We start from the raw sequence: 24957 nt of genomic DNA, 5'->3' as shown, positions 1-24957 counted from the left end.
TAAAGGTATAAAATTCCCCACTCTGTATACTATTTTAAATGCTGCATTGTACAAATTTTGATGTTTTGTGTTTCACTGTTACTCTGTTCAGAATCTTTTCTAATTTTTCTTATGACCCAGAAATGGTGTATCTTTTTGGATGTTCTGTGTATATATGTTCTGCTATTGTTAGGTGAAATACTCTATAAATTTCAATTAGGTGATGTTGCTTGATTATATTCAGGTCCTCTATATCCTTAATAATATTCTGTCTAATATTGAGAGAGCAGTGTTGAGATCTCTAAGTATAATAGTTTGTCATTTTTTTCTTCAAGTTCTCTCAGTTTCTTCTTTTTGTTGAAGCTATGTTGTTAGGTACATGTACACGTAGGATTGTTATGTCTTTCTAGTGAATTGACCCATTATCAATAAGTATTGTCCTTTTTTATCTCTGATAACTTTCCTTTATCTGAAATCTGCTTTATGTAATAAAATGATATAGCCACACTATCTTTTCCAATGTCTTTCTAGTGAATTGACCCATTATCAATAAGTATTGTCCTTTTTTATCTCTGATAACTTTCCTTTATCTGAAATCTGCTTTATGTAATAAAATGATATAGCCACACTATCTTTTCCAATGTTCTCTTATGAAAAATCCTAACGTACAGCAGGGTTGACAGAATTTCACAGTGATTTCCCATAAACTCACCTCCTGGATTCTTCTGTTAATATTTTTCTATACTTGGTTTTTTACTTTCCTATTTACCTACTAATCTATATCCATCATTACTTTTTTTTAATGCATTTTAGTGTTCATTGCAGACATCATTTCACTTAACCCAAGTGCTTTTAGCATGCATATCATTAGCTAGAATTCATATATATTTGCAAGTTTTCCTTTTTGTGTAAAATTTACACACAGTGAAATGTGCCAATTTTAAGTGTACATTTGCTTTTGGCATACCATGGAATGCACAGATCTAGTGTACATATTTTTGTGGTTTTCTTCAACTTACTTTCTTTTTCTTTTCCTTAATGTTTGGAGAATTTTCCATGACCCCCCTAGGTTTTGTCTGCCCTTAACTGTGGCACAACTCATCTGTTGAATGGATGTACAGTAGTTTCCCCTTATCTGCAGGGGATATGTTCCAAGATCCCCAGTGGAGGCCTAAAACTACAGATGGTATCGAACTCTATATGTACTGTGTTTTCTCCTATACATACATACCTGTGATAGAGTTTAATTTGTAAATTAGGCACAGTAAGAGATTAACAATAATAACTAATAATAAAATAGAGCAATTATAACAGTATACTGTAATAAAAATTACTATAGATCTTAACCTCAGCAATTGATTTTTTTTCTTTTGTTATTAGTCTAAAATTTTCACTTTTTCTCTTGAAGCACTTTTCAGTTTTTCTTTGGTATATATGAATTGCCACCATCACTACTCTTGTCCTTTGGGGCCATTATTAAGTAAAATAAAGCTTATTTGAACACAAGCACTGTGATACCATGACAGTCAATCTGATAACTAAGACGGCTGCTAAGTGACTAATGGGTGACTAGTGTATACAGCATCTATACGCTGGACAAAGGGATGATTTATGTCCCGGGCGGTTTGCCACAGGTAACTAAAACTGTGGAAAGTGAAACCATGGATAAGGGGTAATGACTGTACCACTGTCAATCCTCTCCTCCCCAGATCCTCTTTTGAGGGACATTTAAATCGGTTCAGTGTTTTCACTAAATCAGAGTATCCTGTTAGATATTGGAATGACTTCTTGTTTGTGCTTCTTTGGATTCTTTTTAAAAAATTATTTACCATTTTAACTACTTTTAAGTGCACAGTTTAGTGAAATACATTTACAGTGTTGTGCATCCATCACCACCATTCTTTTTCATCATTCTAAACAGAAACACTGTACCCATTTAACGATAAATCCCCATTCCCCCCTCGCCTCAGCCACTGGTAACCTCTCTTCTACATTCTATCTCTATGAATTTGCCTATTTTAGGTACCTCATATAAGTGGAATCATGCAATATTTGTTCTTTTCTGTCTGGCTTATTTCACTTGGCATGATGTTTTTAAGATTTATCCATGTTATATCATCTGTCAGAATTTCATTTATTTTTTAAGAATAAACAAATATTGTATGCATATGCCACATTTTGTTTTCCCATTCATCTGTTGAGGGATACTTGGATTTCTTCTACCTTTTGGCTATTGTGAATAATGCTGCTATGAACGTGGGTATAGAAATACCTCTTCAAGTTCCTGCTTTCCGTTCTTTTGGGGATATACACAGAAGTGGAATTGCTGGAACATATGGAAATTGTGAATGTAATTTTTTGAGGAATTGCTGTACCATTTTCCACAACAGCTGCACTATTTTACACTCCCACCAGCAATGCATATGGGTTTCAGTTTGTCTGAATCTTCACCAACACTTTTTATCCCCCCCTTTTTTTGATAATAGCCAACCTAATGGATATGAAGTGGTATCTCATCATGGTTTTGATTTGCATTTCCTTAATGATTAATAATGTTGAGCATCTTTTTATGTGCATATTGGCCATTTGTATATCTTTGGAGAAATGTCTATTCAAGTCTTTTGCATGTTTTAAAATTGTGTTGTTTGGGGTTTTTTTATTGTTGAATTGTAAGAGTTCTTTATATTTTCTGGATATCAGTCCCTTATCAGATATGTGATTTGCAAATGTTTTCCCCCATTTAACTCTACTGATAAGTGTCTTTTGCACAAAAGTTTTAAATTTTGATGAAGTCCCTTTTATCTATTTTTTCTTTCATTGTCTGTGCTTTTGGTGTCATATTTAAGACATTGTTGCCAAATTCTGTGTCATGAAGATTTTCCCCTTTGTCATTTTGTATAATCCTGTTAATGTGCTGCTGAATTTGGTTTCTTGTTGAGGACTTTTTGAATTTATGTTTATACGTAATCTATAGTTCTCTTACAGCTTATTTGTCTGGATTTCAAATCAGGGTAATACTGGTCTCATTGAACGTATTTTAAGTGTTCCCTCCTCTTCAGTTTCCTGGAAGAGTTTGAGAAGGATTGGCATTAGTTATTTTTTATTTAAACTTTTGGTAGAATTTACCAGGGAAGCCATCTTGTCCTTGGCTTTTCTTTGTTGAAGGTTTTGATTACTGATTCAGTGTTTTTACTAGTTTACCAATCTGTTCAGGTTTTGTTTTTCTTCATGTGTCTGTTCTGGTAGATTCTGGTTATAGGAATTTTTCCATCTCATCTACGTTATCCATTTTGTTGTACAATTGTTTGTAGTATTCTTTCATATTTATTTTTATTTATGTAAAATTGCTAGTAATGTCCTCACTTTTATTTCAGATTTTAGTAATTTTCAAGCCTTTGTTTTTGTCTTAGTCAATCTAACTAAAGATTTGTGAATTTTATTCTTTTCAAAAAACTGACTTTTGATTTTGTTGATTTTTTTCTTTTTCTAGTATCTGTTTTATTTATATCAGCTCTAATCTGTTTTATTTCCTTCCATCTACTGGCTCTGGTTTAGTTTGCTCTACTTTTTCTACTCCTTTAAAGTGTAACGTCAACTTCATGATTTGTGGTCTTATTTCCTTTTTAATGTCTGTGTTTACTGCTATAAATTCCCCTCTTAGCTCTGCTTTTGCTGATTCCTTTAAGTTTAGTATTCTGTTTCTGTTTTCATTTCTCTCAAGCTGTTTTCTAATTTCCCTTGTGATTTCTTGTTTGACTTATTGGTTATTTAAGAGTGTCTTGTTTAATTTTCATATATCTGCATTTTTTCCAGTATTTCTTCTCTTACTGATTTCTAGTTTCATTCCATTGTGATTGGAAGAGATTGGAAGAGATTGGAAAAGATACTTTTTATGATATCAATCCATTAAACTTTATTAAGGCTTGTTTTGTACCCTAACGTATGGTCTGTCCTTGAGAATGTTCCATGTGCCCTTGAGAAAATTTGTACCCTGCTGTGCTTGAGTGGAGTGTTCTCTATATGTCTGTTAGGGCCAGCTGATTTATAGTTTTGTTCTAGTTCTGTTTCTTTATTGATCTTTAGTCAGCTCATTCTATGCATTATTGAAGGTAGGATGTTGATGTCTCCAAACTATTATCGTAGAACTCTTTCTCCTTCAGTTCTGTCAGTGTTTGCTTCATGTATCTTGGAGCTCAGTTATTGGTGCATTTAATGTTTATGATTGTTTGATCTTCTTGATTCCAGGCATACCTCGGAGATATTGCAGGTTTGATTTCAGACCACTGTGATTAAAAGGGAGTCACACGAGGGGCCAGCCCAGTGGCGCAGTGGTTAAGTTCGCTTCGGCAGCCGGGGGTTTGCCAGTTTGGATCCCGGGTGCGGACATGGCACCGCTCAGCAAGCCATGCTGTGGCAGGCGTCACACATAAAAAGTAGAGGAAGATAGGCACAGATGTTAGTTCAGGGTTAGTCTTCCTCAGCAAAAAGAGGAGGATTGGCAGCAGATGTTAGCGTAGGGCTAATCTTCCTCAAAAAAAAAAAAAAGGGAGTCACATGAATTTTTTGGTTTTCCAGTGAATAGTAATGTTTACACTATACTGTAGTCTATTAAGTGTGCATTAGTGTTATGTGAAAAAAAGGACAATGTGCATATCTTAATTAAAAAATACTTTGTTGCTAAAATATACTAACCATCATCTGAGCCTTCAGCAAGTCATAATCTTTTTGCTGGTGGAGGGTCTTGTTAAAAGCACAATAAAACAAAGTGCAGTACAACAAGGTATGCCTGTAATTGACTCTTTTATCAATATATAATATGTTTTTTGTCTCTCGTAATACTGTTTCACATAGTCTATTTGTCTTATGTTTATATAATCATCCCAGCCTTCTTAGTTGCACGAAATATCTTTTACTATTATTTTACTTTCAACCTATTTGTGTCTTTTGATCTAAACTGAGTCTCTTGTAGGCAGCCACTATTTGGATCATTTTTTAATCCTTTTTATCAATCTATGCCATTTGATTGGGGGTTTAATCCATTTATATTTTAAGTAAGTACCGATGAGTATGGATTTACTTATGCCATTTTACTATTTTTTACATGTCTTACTGATTTTTGGTCATCATTTCCTCCATTGCAGCCTTCTTTTTTGTTCAGTTGATTTTTTGCAGTAATGCATTTTGATTCCAATCTCAGTTTCTTTTGTGTATAATCTATAGATATTTTCTTTGTGGTTACCAGGGGATTACATATAACATCCTAAAGTCATAACAATGTAGTTTGAGTTGATATGAACTTAACTTCAATTGCATACAGAAACTGTTGTTTTATAGAGCTCCCTTCCCCCCATATATTATTCATGTCACAAATTACATTTTTATAAGTTTTCTGCCCACTAACATATGTTTATAATTTTTTGATGCTTTTGTCTTTTAAGTCCTTTAGAAAGTAAACCTGGAGTTACAAACCAAAATACAATAATACTGGGTTTCATATTTGCCCCTGTATGTATCTTTTTCATATATCTTTATTTCTTCATACATGTTTGAGTTCCTATCCTTTTATTTCAACCTGAAGACCTCCCTTTAGCATTTCTTGTAGAGTAAGTCCAGTTTTAATGAACTCCCTTAGCTTAGGAATGTCTTAAATTTCTCCCTTTACTTTGAAAGATACTTTATTTCTATATAGAATTCTTAAGCTGACAGTTTCTTTCAACACCTTAAAATATGTTATGACACTGCCTTCTCACCTCGAAGTTTCTGATGAGAAATCAGCTGATAATGTTATTGATGATTCCTGTATGTGACAAGTCACTTCTCTCTTGCTGCTTTCAAGATCCTCTCTGTCTTTGGCTTTCCAAGATTTGATTATAATGTATTTGGTCTGGGTCTCTTTTAGTTTATTTCACTTTGAGTTTGTTGAGCTTCTTGGATTTGTAGATTCTGGTCTTTACTCAAATTTGGGGAGGTTTTTGTTTTTGCTTTTTTTCAAAGATTTTGTTTTTCCTTTTTCTCCCAAAGCCCCCCAGTACATAGTTGTGTATTCTTTTTCAGTTGTGGGTCCTTCTAGTTGTGGCATGTGGGATTCCGCCTCAGCATGGCCTGATGAGCGGTGCCATGTCCATGCCCAGGATTCGAACCGGTGAAACCCTGGGCTGCTGAAGGGGAGCTGGTGAACTTAACCACTTGGCCACAGGGCCAGCCCTTTGGGGAGGTTTTGGCTGTTATTTCCTCAGATCATCTCTCTTCCCCATTCTTTTTCTCTTCTCCTTCTTGGACTCTAATAATATAGATGTTGGTCCACTTGATGGTGTCCTACAAGTCCCTTAGTCTCTCAGTTTCTTCATTCTTTTTTCTGTCTGCTCATTACACTCAATAATTTCAGTTGACATCTTTATGTTTGTTAATTCTTCTGCCTTTTCATGTCTACTGTTGAATCCCTTTTGAGTTTTTTATTTACTTATTTCTTTCAGCTCCAAATTTTCTGTTTGATTCCTTCTTATAATCTGTACTTCTTGTTGATAGTCTCATTTTGTGCATTCTGTTTTCCTGATTCCCTTTAGTTTTTTGTCCATGGTTTCCTTTGGGTTTTTGAGTATATTTAAGACAGTTGCTTTACTATATTTGTCTAGTAAGTTCATTGTTGGGGGTTTCTCAGGGATGGTTTCTATTGTTTTGTTTTGTTCATTGGAATGGGCCATGTTTTCCTGTTTCATTGTGTGGTTTGTGATTCTTTTAATTGCAAATTGGGCATTTGAATATTATAATGATGGCTCTGGAAATCAAGTTCTCTCCCTTCCAAGGATTTGCTGTGTTTTTTTCTTAAGTTGTAGTAGTCTGATTATGTTGAGACTCTCCCCAATTAGTTTTGCAAAGTCTGTTCTTTGTTTTGGGTCATTACTGAAGTCTCTGTTCTTTTCACTTATGTTCTGCTAATATTTTGAAAGAGATTTCCTTGAATGCCTGCTGTTTTCCAGTCTTTGCGGATTGACTCTGTACTGGGGTGCTCTTTCACTAGTTAGTCTTACTGAAGCTAAGGATCAGCCTGAGGTTAAAACTTAATGTCTCTTCAGGTTTTTTTCTGAGCATGTGTCGTGTCTGGGGATACAGAGCTTTCTAGATTATCCCGTATCCTTTGCTCGTTTTGAATGTCCTAAATTCCAAGAGTGTCATCCCAGCTTCTTCTTTGGGCTTTATGTGGTCAGTTGTATGTCTCCAATTCTAGTGTCTTGCCCCTGGCTTCTGTGTGTTTGTAGTTCCTTTGCAGCTTTTTTTTTTTTTTTTTTTTTTTTAAGCAGAACCTGCTGTTTTTCCTACCAGACTTCCAAGTTAGGTGAAACAGTAATAAGAGTCTTATGTCAATGCTTTGTTTATCTCCCAGACAGGTTAGGATAGATACATACAATAATTTACAAATAAGGTCTACTGGGTTCCCTCCAGTTTGAAGGAGGGAACTGGCAGCTAGGCTGCTGCTGCTTCAAGAATAAGACCGTCACCTCATCAGGAAAGTGATGAGGTAAGGGCAAGTAAAAATGCCATAAAACTTTCCCACTGTTTTGAAGTTGGCATTTTCTTGACTTGGCATTTACTTGCTTGCTGTAAAACTTTAACTGTTTTCCAGAATTCTGACAAAGTTGCTTCACACAGTTTCTGATTTTTTTTTTGTGTGACGTTTCTGTGCAGAAATGAGACCTTAGAGAGTCTTAGTCTGACTTTTTGTTGACTTCTACCTTTTCCATTTTTCACTCTTCAAAGTTATTATCCCTGGGTATGTGATCCCTGAGTAAGAATTCTAAGTTGATAGTTTTTTTTCGCTTTCATCTGTTTAAACATGTTGCTGCTGCTTTTTTTATTAATTGATTTTTTATTGCAGTAACATTGGTTTATAGCATTCTGTAAATCTTAGGTGTGTATATCATTAGATTTCGATTACTGTGTAGATTACATCATGTTCACCACCCAAAGACTAATTACAATTCATCACCACACACATGTGCCTAATCACCCCTTTCTCCCTCCTTCCCCTCTGGTAACCACCAATTTAATCTCTGTCTCTGTGTGATTGTTGTTTTTATCTTCTACTTATGACTGAGATCATACAGTATTTGACTTTCTCCCTCTGACTTATTTGGCTTAGCGTAATACCCTCAAGGTATATACATGTTGTCACAAATGGCTGGATTTCATTGTTTCTTATGGTTGAGTGGTATTCCACTGTGTATATATACCATATCTTCTTTATCCATTCGTCCCTTGATGGGCACCTAGGTTGCTTCCAAGTCTTGGCTATTGTGAATAATGCTGCAGTGAACACAGGGGTACATGTATCTTTATGCATTTGTGTTTTTAAGTTCTTGGGATAAACACCCAGCAGTGGAACAGCTGGATCATATGGTAGATCTATTGTTAATTTTCTGAGGAAACTCCATACTGCTTTCCATAGTGGCCGCACCAGTTTGCACTCTCACCAGCAGTGTATGAGGGTTCCCTTCTCTCCACATCCTTTCCAACACTTGTTGTTTCCTGTCTTGTTAATTTGTAGCCATTTTGACTAGAGTAAGGTGATAACTCATTGTAGTTTTGATTTGCGTTTCCCTGATAGTTAATGATGTTGAACGTCTTTTCATGTGTCTGTTGGCCATCTGTGTATATCTTCTTTGGGGAAATGTCTGTTCATATCTTTTGCTCATTTTTTATTTGGGCTGTTAGTTTTCTTGTTGTTGAGATGTATGTTGAGTTCTTTATTTATTTTGGATATTAACCCCTATCTGATATATGGTTTGCAAATATGTTCTCCTGATTGTTAGGTTGTCTTTTCGTTTTGTTGATGGTTTCCTTTGCTGTGCAGAAGCTTTGTAGTTTGATGTAGTTCCATTTGTTTATTATTTCTGTTGTTTCCCTTGCCTGGTCAGACATGGTATTCGACAATGTGCTGCTAAGACCGATGTCGAGGAGTGTGTACTGCCTATGTTTTCTTCTAGAAGTTTAATGGTTCCAGGTCTTACCTTCAAGTCTTTAATCCATTTTGAGTTGATCTTTGTGCATGATGTAAGATAATGGTCAACTTTCCTTCTTTTGCATATGCCTGTCCAGTTTTCCAAGCACCATTTATTGAAGAGACTTTCCTGTTCTCCATTGTATATTCTTGGTTCCCTTATTGAAAATTAACTGTCCGTAGTTGTGTGGGTTTATTTCTGGGCTCTAGATTCTGTTCCATTGATCTGTGTGTCTGTTTTTGTGCCAGTACCATACTGTTTTGGTTACCATAGCTTTGTAGTCTATTTTGAAATCAGGGAGTGTGATACCTCCAGCTTTTGTTCTTTTTTTCTCAAGGTTCCTTTGGCTATTCAGGGTCTTTTGTTGTTCCATATAAATTTTAGGGTTCTTTGCTCTATTTCTGTGAAAAATGTTGTTGGAGCTTTGATAGGGATTGCAGTGAATCTGTAGATTGCTTTAGGAAGTATGGACATTTTAACTATGTTAATTCTTCCAATCCAAGAGCATGGAATATCATTACATTTATTTTTGTCTTCTTCAGTTTCTTTCAACAGTGTTTTATAGTTTTCAGTGTACAGGTCTGTCACCTCTTTGCTTAAGTGTATTCCTAAGTATTTTATTCTTTTTGTTGCAGTTGTAAATGGAATTGTATTCTTAATTTCTGTTTCTGCTACTTCATTGTTAGTTATAGAAATGCAAATGATTTTTGTATGTTGATTTTGTATACTGCAACTTGACTGTTTTTTATTGATTATTATTTATTATTTCTAAAAGTTTTTTAGTGGATTCCTTAGGGTTTTCTGTACATAAAAGCATATCATCAGCAAATAGTGACATTTTCACTTCTTCCTTTCCCGTTTGGATCCCTTTTATTTCTTTTTCTTGCCTGATTGCTCTTGCTAGGACTCCCAATACTATGTTAAATAAGATTGACAAAAGTGGGCATCCTTGTCTTGTTCCTGTTCTTAGAGGGATAGCTTTCAGTTTTTCTTCTTTAAGTATGATATTAGCTGTGAATTTGTCATATATGGCCTTTATTATGTTGAGGCACTTTCCTTCTATACCCATTTTATTCAGAGTCTTTATTATAAATGGATGCTGTATGTTGTCCAATGCTTTCTCTGGATCTATTGAGATGATCATGTGATTTTTATTCTTCATTTTGTTAACGTGATGTATCACATTGATTGATTTATGGATGTTGAGCCCTGTGTCCCAGGAATAAATCCCTCTTGATCCTAGTATATGATCCTTTTATTGTGTTGTTGTATTCAGTTTGCTAATATTTTGTTGACAATATTTGCATCTATGTTCCTCAGCAATATTGGATTGTAATGTTCCTTTTTTGTATTGTCCTTGTCTGGTTTTGGTATCTGTTGTCTGGTATATGAAGGTAATGTTCACCTCATAACATCAGTTAGTAAGTATCCCTTCCTTTTCAGTTTTTTGGGAAGAATTTGAAAATCTTTGAATGTTTGGTAGAATTCACCAGAGAAGCCATCTGGTCCTGGACTTTTTCTTTTTGGGGAGGTTTTGATTTCTGTTTCAATCTCTTTACCAGTGATTTCTGTATTCAGAATCTCTATCTTGATTCAGTTTTGGGAGACTGTATGATTCTAATAATGTATTCATTTCTTTTAGGTTATCTAGTTTGTCGGTGTATAGCGTTTCATAGTATTCTCTTATAACCCTTTGTATTTCGTGCTATCTATTGTAATTTCTCTTTCATTTCTGATTTTAATTGAGCCTTCTTTCCTCTTTTCTTAGTTAATCTAGGTAACAGTTTGTCAGTTTTGTTTATCTTTTCAAAGAATCCGCTTTTGGTTTCATTGATCTTTTCTATTTTCAGTTTCTGTTTCATTTATTTCTGCTCTGATTTTTGTTTCCTTCTGCTGGCTTTGGGCTTTGTTTGTTTTCTAGTTCTTTTAGGTGTAGTGTTAAGGTTGTTTGTTTGAAGTTTTTCTTGTTTCTTGAGGTAGGCCAGTAGTACTGTTTACTTCCCTCTTAGTACCTCTTTTGCTGTATCCCATGAATTTTGGTATGTTGTATTTTCCTTTTCATTTGTCTCCAGGTATTTTTTGATTTCTCTTTTGATGTCTTTGTTGATCCAATAGTCGTTCTGTAGCATATTATTTAGTGTCCACATATTTGTAACTTTTCCAGCTTCCTGCTTCTAGTTGATTTCTAGTTTCATACCATGGTAGTTGCAAAACATGCTTGATATTATTTCAGTCTTCCCGAATTTATTGAGACTTGTTTTGTTTCCCAACATATGGTCTGTCTTTGAGAATGTTCCTTGTGCACTTGAGAAGAATGTGTATTCTGCTGCTTTTGGATGGAATATTTTATACGTATATCTATTAAGGCCATCGGGTCTAGTGTTTCATTTAAGGCCAATGTTTCTTTGGTGGGTTTCTCTCTAGATGATCTGTCCATTGATGTAAGTGGGGTATTAAAGTATCGTACTATTATTGTGTTCCTGTCAATTTCTTCCTTTAGGTCTGTTAATAGTTGCTTCACTTACTTTTCTGCTCCTATGTTAGGTGCATGTATTTTAATAAATGTTATGCCTTCTTGATGGATTGTCCCCTCTATCATTATATAATGTCCCACTCTGGCTCCTGTTATCTTTTTTGTCTTGAAGTCTATTTTGCCTGATACAAGTTTGGGTATACCCACTTTCTTTTGGTTGCCATTTGCTTGGAGTATCATCTTCCATCCCTTCACTTTGAGCCTGTGTTTGTCTTCAAGCTGAGATGGGTCTCCTGGAGGTGGCATATTGTTGGGTCTTGTTTTTAATCCATCCTGCCACTCTCTGTCTTTTGATTGGTGAATCCAATCCATTTACATTTAGGATGATTACTGATATATATGAGGGCCTAATATTGCCATTTTATCTTTTGTCTTCTGGTTGCTCTATATTTCCATTGTTACTTTTTTTGTGTGTTTCTGTCTGCCATTTCAGTTTGTTGTTTTTTTGGTGATATGTTCCTCAGTTTCCTCTTTTTTTATGTTTTGTGATTCTGCTCTAATTTTTTGTTTTGTGGTTCCCATGAGGTTTGTATAAAAGATCTCTTAGATATGATATTCCTTTTTCTTCTGCTAATATCTTATCTTCATTTGCTTATGCAAAGGTTTTGTCCTTTTCCCGTTCCCCTTCTATGCTGCTTTTGTCACAAATTATCCCTTTGGTATTGTGAGTTTGTTACCAAATTGAAGTGGTTATAGTTATTTTTAATGCTGTCTTTCCCTTTAATTTTGTTATAATTAAGTGTTTACTAACTTTTTCTGATATAGGTTGTAATTTTCTTATTCTGTCTTTCACCTTGCTGAAAGGTTTTGTATACCTGTGCCTTTTCAATTCAGGTAGGTCTCTTTTCAAGATTTCTTGTAAGGCAGGTCTAGTGGCAGTAAACCCCCTCAGCTTTTGTATGGGAAAGCCTTTATTTCTCCTTCATATCTGAAGGCTAACTTTGCTGGGTAGAGTATTCTTGACTGATAGCTTTTATCATTCAATATTTTGAGTATATCATTCCACTCTCTCCTCACTTGTAGAGTTTCTGTTGAGAAATCTGATAGGCTATGGTGGTTCTTTTGTTGGTTTTCCCTCTGGCCAACCTTAATATTCTTTCTTTTTCATTGATTTTTGACAATTTTAATATAATGTGCCTTGGAGAAGTTCTTTTTGTGCTGAGATAATTAGGTGTTCTGATAGCTTCATGTATTTGTATATCCAGTTCTTTTCCCAGTTGGGGACAGTCTTATGTATTATTTCTTGAAATAAGGTCTCTGCTCCCTTCTCTTCTTCTCCTTCTTGGATAATCATTATCCTTATGTTGCTTTTTCTAATCGAGTTTCATATTTCTAGTAGAATTTCTCTACTTTTTAAAAACTTTTGTTCTGTCTCCTCTTCCACCTGAATCATTTCTAGATTTCTGTCTCCAGGCTCTCTAATTCTCTTTTCCATATGGTTTGCTTTATTTCCATTGCTTTATACTTTATTCTTCTTTGTATTTATTGATTTCTTCAGCTCTAGAATTCCTTTTTGGTTCTCTTTTAGAGTTTCTCTGTCTGGTGAAGTATTCCTTCTGGTCATTACTTTTATTCCTGAGCTCATTTAACTGTCTTTCTGAGTTTTCTTGTAGTTCGTTGAGTTTCTACATGATAACTATTTTGAATTCTGTTCGCTTGCAATCTTCCATGACTTCACGTTTGGTTTCTGGAGAATTATCATTTTCTTATTGTGATACCATGTTACTGTAATGTTTTATGGTGCTTGATGAGTTGTTCCTCTACTGATATCTTTTTGGTAGCAAACACCTTTCTTATTTAGGTAAGGCTTTGTTTACTTTGGTTTTGAACTGGTTCTCCTTGCATTTTAGAGCCTGTGCTTTCAACTGTCCATTGCCTCTGCCAGAGGTGTTTTCAGTGTCCTCATTGTGCTGCTTGTGCCTTTAAGGTTGCTGGTGCCTCGCTGCTTATGGTGTTGCCACAGTCACAGGCTTAGCCACTGGGGTCGCCAGGCTCATGAGCACCTTTACTGCTTCCAGGATTGCCTGGGTCATGGGTTCCCCCATTGTGGCAGGGTGAGGGAAGTGTTGGGCAGGAGCCAGGGTCACGATCTCCTTTGCCATGTCCGAGTTTGTTGGGTCTGCAGGCACTGCTGCCACAGGTGAGGGATCTGGAGTTGCTGGCACTGCTGCAGCTGGGCAGGACCAGTATCTTGTGCTTCACTATTGCTGTTACCAGGCTCTCTACAGGCTCTTTGTGGCCTTTAGTGCTGCTGCCTCATGCACTGCTGCTCCTGGGTTTTTGGGGGGTGCTGGCACTGCCACTGCCACTGCCACTGCCCAGGGTGCTGAGTTTGCATGTGTCATGGCCTCTGCTGGGTGGTCTGGGGTTGCAGGTGACACCACTGCTGCCACAGGTGGAGAAGAACCTGGGTTGTGGATGCTGCCAGGGTTCTTGGAGCTTCTGGTTTCAGGCACTGGAGTCGTTCCTGGAACCTCAGGTCACAGGCCCTGCCACTGCTGCGACCTCCAGAGTCTTGGATGCAGCCCCCACTACTGTAAGGGCCTGTGTTGGAGGGGCCACCACTGGGGGAGAGAGAAGGGGCTGGGTCGTAGGCACTGCTGCCATTTAGGGAGCCTCTGTTCTTGGATGCCACAGTGGTTCCTGGAGCCTCAGATCACAGGCTTCACCCACCACTACTGGGTTAAGGGGAAGGGCTGAGTCATGAGTGCTACTGCAGATCCTGAAGTCTCTGGTTTGGGGCCCTGGTGTAATTCCTGGAACCACATGTCGTCGGCACTACCTCTGTTGCTGGGAGTACTGGGATCTTGATTGTATCTCCTGCTGCTGGGGGCACTGGGGTTGGAGGAAGTGCTGCTGAACGAGGGAGAGGTGGCTGGGTCATTGGAATTGTGGTTCCTGGTGATGCTGGGAGTGTAGGCTGCTTGGGTTCCTGGGGCCTTCATTTGTGGGGGTTACTGTAGATCCTGGAGCCTCTGGTTGCAGGTGTGGCCACGGTTCCTGGAGCCTCTGGTCTTTGGAGCTGCCTCCACAAAGTCCGGTCCACTCACCTTCTGATGTATAGATGTATGGATCTCTTAGGCATTCTGGTGTGCTGTGCATAGAATCCTTGGTTGGTCTGTTGACGTCCTACTAGTTGTAACTTAGAGGGGAGAGACAAAGCCAACAACTCACTCTGCCATGATGCTTGTCACTACTCTTGTCTACTCTTCTAATTGATTATAACAGGACGGCACATCTATTCCCTAATGCTTCATCATGTGTCATGATCCCTTGTCTCCATCAGCAGAAGTTGGGCTCAACCTTTTTTAAAATTTTTTGGTAAGGAAGATTGGCCCTAAGCTAACATCCATTGCCAAGCCTCGTCTTTTTGCTTGAGGAAGATTGTCACTAAGCTAACATCTGTGCCAATCTTCCTCCATTTTTATATGTGGGATGCTCCCACAGTATGGCTTGATGAGCGATGTGCAGGTCTGCACCTGGGATCTGAACCCACAAATCCTAGGCCACCAAAGCAGAGCACACCAACTTAACCACTGTGCCACCAGGCCTGCCCCAGGGCTCAACCTTTCTGATGTATTGGTTAAATGGTTTTGTTTTCAGTTTTTTCCCCTCTTCTTTTTCCGTTCAAATGTGAGATATATTTCATGTCCTTATTTATTCTTTACTATAGCTTATCATTTGTCCTAAGTTCTTCCATTTCATTGCCATCTGTTTCTTATTTGTTATGTAAACTTTCCTTATATTATAGCTTGAGTGCATAAACACATCTACTTAGTCACTAATAAGTAGTCGATTTCTTTATAAGTTATCTCCTCCTACATTCAAGATGAAGATTCATCAATCCTCAATTCTGAAGATAGCACTTAATAACAAAAATATCATCCAAATCACTAATGAACATGTGGTTTCAAAATCTTAGTTAAAGTCTCGTGTATTTGTTTTCTATTGCTGCTTTAAAAAATTACCTCAGACTTAGCCTCTGAAAACAGGACAAAATTATTATCTGACAGTTCTACAAGTCAGGAATTTGAGAATGGTTTAGCTGAGCATGACTCTGCTGAGTTATCTGCTCAGTGTCTCACCAAATTGAAATTAAGGTGTTAACCAGAGCTGTAATTTTCACCTAAGACTTTGTGTCCTTTTCCAGATCACTTGTTGGCAGAATTCAGTTTCTGGTAGTTGTAGCACTGAGATCCTTAGGTACTAGAGACTGCTCTCCACATGGCGATTTGCTTGTCTTTGAGACCAGTAAGAGAGCATCTGTTACACTTCAGTTTTTTAAAGGGCTCACCTTGATTAGATCTGGCCCACCTAGGAAACCCCCTTTGATTAAATCAAACCCAACTGATTAATGGCCCAACTATTGGAATGATATTCCATCATATTTACAGATCTCAACCACAGTCAAGAGAATGAGATTATGCAGGGTGTTTACACCAGAGGGTGGGAATCTTGGGGCATGTTTTAGGATTGTGCCTAGCACAGCTTGCAAACAGGACAAGACATTCAGGGAATTTTCCATTTTGTCTGTGATATGAAGCTGGGACACATCTAAGCTAGGACATGATAAAAATTTAGTGAATACTTAGTCTGTGCCAGCTACTTTGCATAGATTGCCTTATATTAATCTTCAGAATAACCCCATGAGGACTGTTTATAGATGGAGAAGCTGAAGCTAAGAGAGTTTAAGTAACTTGTTAAAGTGGAGTTTGGATCTGAATGGCCTGTGTTATTTATACTCCATCACACTGTCTCCTAGTATTAATCTTGATTTGTGTATCATTTGCAGTTTTATGTAAGTGCAGCAATTTATTACAAATTTGTGACTTGTTTTAAAATTTTTTACATGCAATAATGGTACTGTAATTATGGTTTTAAAAAGAGACATTCTGAAACATTTACAGATAAAATTACATGCTTTCTTGGGTTTGCTTCAAAATCATTTTTGGCATCTGAGGAGTTGGAGAATGGGTGGGAGGCTGTCAGTGAAACAGAACTGGCCAGAAGTTGTTGATTTTTGAAGCTGAATACTAGGTAACAGGGTTCATTTTACTATTCTGTCTACTTTTTTTTTTGTTTGAAAATTTCTATAGTGAATATTAAATATAGGCATCCCTTGGAGATATTGCGGGTTTGGTTCTAGACCACTGCAATAAAGCAAGTATTGCAATAAATTGAGTTATATGAATTTTTTGGTTTCCCAGTGCATATAAAAGTCATGTTTACACTATATGCTAGTCTGTTAAGTGTGTAACAACAGCATTATGTCTAAAAAAACACACTGTACATACCTTCATTAAAGTATACTTTATTGTAAGCTAGCCCTGATGGCCTGGTGGTTAAAGTTAGGCACGCTCCTCTTTGGTGGCCCAGCTTTGGCTCCTGGTCGTGGACCACACCACTTGTCTGTCAGTAGCTATGCTGTGGCGGTGGTTCACATAGAAGAACTAGAAGGACTTACAACTAGAACATACAGCTACGTACTGGGGCTTTGGGGAGGAACAAAAAGAGAGAGAGAGAGGAAGACTGGCAACAGATGTTAGCTCAGGGCAAATCTTTCCCAGCAAAAAAAAAAAAAAAAGATAGCCTCTAATGCAATCTTTTAAAAAATACTGCTAAAAATGCTAACCATCATCTGAGTCTTCAGTGAGTCTTAATCTTTTTGCTGGTGGAGGGTCTTGTAAAAAACACAACATTTATGAAGTGCAATAAAATGAAGTGTGCCTGTAATCCATTCATTCCCCATTACAGTTCTAAATAAGAAAAAAAAATACTGGCTAAAATCTTATTCCTTAAACAACATAATTTCTATAATTTTAAAATCATTAATTTTTATTGATTTTCATGGAACTATAAAGCTGTTTATACAAGGATTTATTTTATGAAAGTAGTATTGTATGGATTCTGGAGCCCCAACCCTCTGGGTATAAATCTTAGCGTTGTGATACTTAATAGTTGTATGACCTTGTATAAATTATTTAACATCTCTGTCCCGCAGTTTTTTTTCGTTTGTAAAATGGGAATACTTGTTACCTGCCTTGTACAGTTCTTGCGTATACTATGTAATGGATAGACATTGGGATAAGATAGCAAAACATATATGCACACACATGTGTTTATGGGTATTTATGTCTATTTAAGTTTTCTTTTAAATAAGGAGCTTAAGATAATTTTTCCCTTTGGCAGTTAGAAGGTATGTTCTTGTCATGCTTTTGAGCCTGTGGTTCTAAAACCAGTGTTCTAAAAGTTTTTCCCTTTCCTAACATGTATTTACAATGTTTTTCAGTGGGAGTCTTTTGGCATCCTGGGTGGGACAGTCCTTGTTTTGGATTTCTTTTACATTGTGGAACATTTATATTTATCTTCCCCTCCACCTACATTGAATACCAGTCCTGACTAGTTGTTGTGACAACCATAAGTGCCCTTGCACGTTTTCAAATGTTCTCTAGAAGAATAGAACCATCCCTGTTTGGGAACCATGTGTCTATTCAAATTTTAACAGTAGTGCCATAGATGAGTTTAGAACACTACTTTTCTCAAAGCTCTACCTCTTATGTATGTTGAGATACTCAGGGTGAGAACCGATGAGCTAAATTACTGACATTACCCCAGTGATTCATGGTCTTTTGGAGGTTTTTGATTTTGGAAAACATGTAATCCTGTGATCTGGCCTGGTCTTGTTGAACCAAAATATCGGATGTGTGGTGTGGAAGTAGATATGTCTACACTTTGGAAAATTTCTCTTAGTAAGACTAATACTCCACCTTTACTTGGGAGATTTCTATGAGTTTATCTGTTATTCTCTTTCTTGTAGGTGATAGAAATTGAAGATGCTTCACCCACGAAGTGTCCAATAACCACTAAGTTGGTTTTAGATGAAGATGAAGAGACCAAAGAACCTTTGGTGCAGGTTCATAGAAATATGGTTATCAAATTGAAACCCCATCAAGTAGATGGTAAGAAGCTATTAGATGATTAAAGCCCTTTTAGTTAAATTTTATCAATATTTGGTGTCTTTTGTGTGCCTCATATTCTGCTAAGCACTGGAGGTACATTAGTAAGCAAAACAAACATGATCCCTGCCCTTATTTCATGCATAAGCAAATGAGGAAGAACAAAATTAAATGATTGCACAGGAAATGAGTGTTAGTAAAGGGGAAGTAAGTGTCACTTACAAATGGGTGTATAGCAAGTGGATTTCACCGGGTCTGGAATGGTTGGCTAAGGGGAGCTGTGGGGTAGGGAGAGGTATAGTTAGCTAAAAGTCTTCTTTAGGAGATGTTATTTCAAGATTTTCAGGTATGTTTGTTAATAATGTTTCTACCTTGGTATTAGAAAGATACCAAATTATCCCTATCCTCTGCTTTGTTAAAGTGGAATCAGTAAGTCAGTTTTGAGTGTGTACGCGAATGAATTCATAAGGGAAGTTCTACAGTTCCTACTCCTTGGGTAGTGAGCCCTGTTTCTTGTTCAGTCTTTACTGTTGAATAAAGAGAGAAAGGATAAATTATCTCTGGGTTTTTTTCTGATTGACTCTAAATCTGAAAGTCTATTTGATAGGATTCTGTTCTCTCTTTGGATAAAGATTCTGTTTTAGATTGTTCATATATCTCTTTGGACCACCCCAGGGAATGGAGAAGATCTGCTCTGATAGCTTAGATAAGATGAATGAAGGAAAGTCACCCTGTCATGTGCTTGTGTTCACTGTCTTTTTTCTAGTAACCTTAGTGGAGGAAAAAAAATCTCATTTACTTTTAAGAAATTCTTTCTCTTTGTGTTTTTAAAAATTCTATTTCTTAGAAGTTTTGGCTATGTTTTCTGTGTGTTTATGAAGGAAGGTTTTTAACTCGGGCCTTTAAATTGAACTTAACGAAGCTGTCGTTTTTAGGTGTTCAGTTTATGTGGGATTGCTGCTGTGAGTCTGTAAAAAAAACAAAGAAATCTCCAGGTTCAGGATGCATTCTCGCCCACTGCATGGGCCTTGGTAAGACTTTACAGGTAAGAACATGACGGTATTCTGTTCTTGTGCATTCATTAATTCAAGAATATATATTGGGTTCTATTATGTCCTAGGCACAGTTGTGTAGGGGCTGGAGATAAAGCAGTGAACAAGAATAACAAGATCTCTTCCTCAAGAAGCTTATATTCTGGTGGGGGAGAGAGATTTTAATCAAATAAAACAAGAAATATGTACTTTCAGATAATAAGTGTTAAGGGAGAACTGAGAGGGAAAGCATCTTTTAGGAGGTGATGTTTGAGCACAGATCTTAATGAGGTGAAAGAATGGGGTTACAGGCATAGACAGTAAAAACAGCAAAGATTCTGAGGTGGAAATGTACTTTCTTTATATCTTTTTTCCAGTCTGTGATCCTAATAGTAATGAGAACGTAAAATATTTTTCATTATTAAAATACTGCATTTCTGAATGGCAGGAGTTTTAGCAGAGATGTGAAATTAGTGATTATATGTGTAATTTTAAACCATGAAATAATTATTTTAGATTCAGCAGGTCAGAACACTATAAAACAGAAAAGTACTCTGTAACACGATTCTCTTTCAAATGGGCAGTAGTGTCTTCTGAAAGATTGTAGGGATATTCTGTGAAGACCAGGGATTTAGTAGCTGTTTTGGTGTGGTTACTTCTTATATTCATATTATTATTATTGGTAATAGATTCCTGGAGCTTTAGAGTTGGAAGGACCTTATCCATCATCTAGTCGAACTCCCCCTGTTTATGTATTATATCTTTTTCCTTGTACTTTGCTTGGTTTGGAAATTGTGACCTTTGCTTGGTTGCTTTATTAAGGCAAAAAATTCCCAACTATTAGATTGTAAAATTGCTCGATCTATTAACTTTTTTTGCAGATATTTAAATGAAGATGGCAACTTAATTTGTTTTCTTGTAGGTGGTAAGTTTTCTTCATACGGTTCTTTTGTGTGACAAATTGGATTTCAGCACAGCTTTAGTGGTTTGTCCTCTTAATACTGCTTTGAATTGGATGAATGAATTTGAGAAGTGGCAAGAGGGATTAAAAGATGATGAGAAGCTTGAGGTATCATATTTCAAATGTTTTCTATTATTAAAATAACTGCATGAAGTTCATATAGTAAAAGACAAAGATTTTTAATTATCAGTGATGCATATTTTAATGGAAAGATTTAGTATTCTTACATTCCTAATAGCTGCCTTTAAAAATCTTTATTTTCCCACAAAGGTCTCTGAATTAGCCACTGTGAAACGTCCTCAGGAGAGAAGCTACATGCTGCAGAGGTGGCAAGAAGATGGTGGTGTTATGATCATAGGCTATGAGATGTACAGAAATCTTGCTCAAGGAAGGAATGTGAAGAGTAGGAAACTTAAAGAAATATTTAACAAAGCTTTGGTTGATCCAGGTAAGATATTAGTAGGCACACAGATAAAGAAGCAAGTTAAATATGCTTAGGTTTTATTTAATAAATACTATTGAGCAACTACTAAGTAGCTGGTTTTTGTTTCATTTATCCCTCAGATTTTTGCCTTTTTTTAAATTTATTTTTAAGAAGAAATCTTTTTAAAGATTTTATTTTTCCTTTTTCTCCCCAAAGTCACCCAGTACATAGTTGTATATTTTAGTTGTGGGTCCTTCTGGTTGTGGCATGTGGGACGCTACCTCAGCATGGCCTGGCGAGCAGTGCCATGTCCACGCGCAGGATCCAAACCGGTGAAACCCTGGGTCACCGAAGCAGAGGGCGCGAACTTAACTACTCGGCCATGGGGCTGGCCCCAAGCCTTCTTTTTTTTCTTAGTAAATCATTCATTCATTCATAATTTCATTAAGATAAAATCACCCTTAATGTTACCACCTGTTCACAATTCACTTACTGAGTCTGGAAGTGTTTGAGGTTTGCAGGCAAGACCTTGTAAACAATTAAAAATGCATTAGGTGCCTGTGTCACAATTGCAGATTCTACCAGTTCTCTGAATATTAGATGATAACAAGAGCTCTCTCCATACTCTGAAAAAGTTTCTTTCCCATCTTTATGTCTAGAAGAATTGCTGCATGGTTTTTTTTTCTGTCCTTTAAAGGGTCGTCACTCTGGAAGGTTAATATTTGCAATACTGTTGATCCTTATGACAGTAATCCTCACGATGTGAGATCCAAATATTTGATTCTTGTTTGCCACTTGGAAAAACAGCAAGTTGTACTATCTGCAAAACTAATTAGTTTTAATTATTTGTATTTATAATTGTTTTACTTTTCATATTGTCATATCTAATTACTTTAAGAGACTATTGAGGCTTTAGATGTTTGTTGAGAAAGTAATTTACACTGCCAAAATAACAATATTCTTTAGAATTCCTAGCTTTGCCTCTTTTTATTTAATTTTTGAATTTCTTCCCAGCTTTGAGATATAGTTGACAAAGTTATAAGATACTTAAAGTGTACAATGTGATGATTTGCTATACATATACTTTATGAAAGGATTCTCCCATTTGAGTTACACGTTCATCACATCTTTAACTTTTTTTTGGTATGCATGACAACATTTAAGTTCTGCTGTTTTAGCAAATTTCAATTATACAATACAGTGTTATCTGCTGTAGTCACCATTTTTTTTGTTGTTGTTTAATTGAGGAAGATTGGCCCTGAGCAAACATCTGCTGCCAATCTTTCTCTTTTTTTTTCTCCCTCCCAAAAGCCCTGGTACATAGTTGTATATCCTAGTTGTAAGTCATTCTAGTTCTTCTATGTGGGATGCCAGCATAGCATGGCTTGATGAGTAGTGTATAGGTCTGTGTCCAGGATGCAAACTGACGAACCCCAGGCTGCCGATTGGAGCATACAAACTTAACCACTCGACCATGGGGCTGGTCCCCAATGTAGTCACCATGTTATACATTAGATCCTTAGACCTTATTCATCTTATAACTGAAAGTTTGTACCCCTTTGACTCTTTTTTTAGATAATGATATAATTGATATGTACCAAAATAACTTTGCCATTGTAAATCTAAGGCCTAATAGTAAGTTTATCTTTTTCCTATGATTAAAATAGTTGTTTACAAGTTCTGTGGTTGTTTTATTGGTGGTGAACTATAAGCTAGTGAATAGTATTGCAGCATGTTTTTCACAAGGTTTCCTTGGAACTGTTTAAACAGCGGTTTCAGATGCTTAATGTGGTGATTTGTTCATGTGGAAATAAATTAAAAAAGAAATTAAAGCTCCTAACATGAAGAGTAACATTTGTTATTTCCTGTAAATCATTTGGTGACATTTAAAAAAACGTTTATATCTTCGAAAAGTTTTTTGTTACAGAAAAGTTGAAATGATAGTAAAGAAAGCTCCTATATAAAGCCTGCACCTAGATCTCCCACTGTTAACTTACCTTGCCGTAGTAGATTTGTCAAAACTAAGTTGTTGATACGTTGTTGGCATATTATTAGGTAAACTCGAAACTATGTTTGAATTTCACCAGTTTTTCTATTAATGTCTGCATTGTATTCAATTGTTGTGTCTCTGCAGTCTTCTCTGGTCTGTGTCAGTTTCTCAGTCTTTCATTTTCATTATCTTGTCAGATAATTTTCATTATCTTGTCAGTCTTGAGGAATACTGTTTAAGTAACCTGTAGAATGTTCGCTAGACTGTGTTTGTTGTTTTTCTTGTGATTGGACTTGGGTTATAGATTTTTGAAAGAATATATCACAGGTGAAGTATCCTTCTCATCATATCATATCAGGGCTATATTAGATCTACATGACATCACTGCTAATGTTAACTTTCATCACTTGGTTAAAGTAGTGCTTGTCAGGTTTCTCTACTATAGAGTTACTGTTTTCACCTGTCTCTGTTCTGTGGAAGCCAGTCACTAAGTCTAGCCCACTCAAGTGGTGGAAGGGCAGAAATTAAGCTCCATCTCTACAAGAGATGGGTGGTATCTACACATAAAATTGGAATTTTTCTTTAAGAAAGATTTGTCCCTTCTTACCTATTTATTTTAATCAGTCATTGATTTATATCAGTGTAAGACTAATCATCTATTATTAGTTTCTATGTTAGATTATAAACTAACATGTTATTATTTTCTTGTTCAAATTGTTCTAATTTGGCCATTGGGAGCCCACATTGGTTCCTGTATCCATTTGATATTTCATCCTTTTTTTTGAGCACTTCATTACTGTCTGGTACTATAAGATGCTCTAGGCTCATGTCCTGCCTCAGAATCAACCATTTCAATGAGGAGCCATGGTTCCTTTTGTTGAAAAACGATGTTTACAAACCAAGATCTGAGAACTGGGTGTATTTGTTGCTACTGGAGTATCATTGCTTCCAGGTCCTCTCAGCAGACAGAACTAGATGATACGTGTACAAATCCAGTTATACACTCAAATCTATCCATCTGTGTGTGTGTGTGTATAAAGATATACTTGATTTCATAATGATGTTTTCGACTCTAATCCAGTATAATTTTAGCCTTCTTTTTTTTTGTTAATCTGTTACTTGCCTTTCCAAAAGTGAGAATCTTGGCTCCAACCATCTAGCATCCTTTTACTTATTTGTTCAAACTCATTATACACGTAAAGTAGTCACAGAATTGTCAACCTGTACCCCTGTGAGAAACAAATTTACCAACTAGTATACACTGTTTGTATATGATTGCTTTTGTCTATAGCTTTATAATTTCCAGTGAAAACATCATTTCCTAAAGTTACTTAGGTCAGTTCCTTTATTTTATTGTTTGCATACATTAAGTTTATTCTTTGTAATGTAGAGTTTATGGGTTTTGACAAATGAAGAGTCACGTATTTTTAACCTCATTACTATAATTGGTTTTTCTTTTGTTTATTTCATAAAGCAATTTACTTACTTTAAGTCATTCTAAGCGTGCATTCATTGTGGTAACTTGAGTGTTAATCTATAATTTCCCACATTTTAATCTAATGACTAGTTTATTGGGGGAAAATACACATAACATAAAATTCATTTATCCATTTTGAAGCATACAATTCCATAACGTTCAGTATATTCACAATATTGTATAACCATCGCAATGATTCCATTGAATCCCACCACATTTCTACCACCTTAAAAACAAACCCTGTACCCATTTGCAGTCACTCCGAAATGCAGCCTCCTTCCATCCCCTGGAAACCACCAATCTACTTTCTGTCTCAGTGGATTTGCCTATTCTGGACATTTTATAAAAATATTTCTGGACATTTTGTAAAAATGAAATCATAGAATATCTGGCATCTACAACCTAGCATAATGTTTTCAAGGTTTATCCACGTTGCAGTGTGGATCAGTACTTTATCCCTGTATGTTCCAGTACACACACACACACTTCAAGCTACTGTTTGAGTTAAATAGTAAGATAGAACTATGTAGTTATATAAATAGTGACAAATTTCCATAGTATATTAAACCATTTCAGCTGGGCTTGGATCTTTTGAGCAGGAGAACTTCTC

General features: G+C 36.3%; 1 protein-coding gene across 15 annotated transcripts in view; it reads left to right on the top strand.

The window, feature by feature from the left end:
- ATRX (ATRX chromatin remodeler) overlaps positions 1-24957 on the top strand; it is a 241434-nt gene that overhangs the window by 120933 nt on the left and 95544 nt on the right. For all 15 annotated transcript variants that reach the window (XM_070502810.1, XM_070502821.1, XM_070502817.1 and 12 more), the window contains 4 exons: positions 18326-18467; positions 19400-19509; positions 20418-20564; positions 20727-20904. In XM_070502810.1, the coding sequence (XP_070358911.1) occupies positions 18326-18467; positions 19400-19509; positions 20418-20564; positions 20727-20904 (577 nt within the window). The remainder of the gene's footprint in view (positions 1-18325; positions 18468-19399; positions 19510-20417; positions 20565-20726; positions 20905-24957) is intronic.

This window comes from Equus asinus, chromosome X, assembly GCF_041296235.1.
Source record: "Equus asinus isolate D_3611 breed Donkey chromosome X, EquAss-T2T_v2, whole genome shotgun sequence".
Lineage (NCBI taxonomy): Eukaryota > Metazoa > Chordata > Mammalia > Perissodactyla > Equidae > Equus > Equus asinus.
The sequence above is the reverse complement of the archived record's forward strand: the minus strand, read 5'-3'. Positions and strand labels throughout refer to the sequence as shown.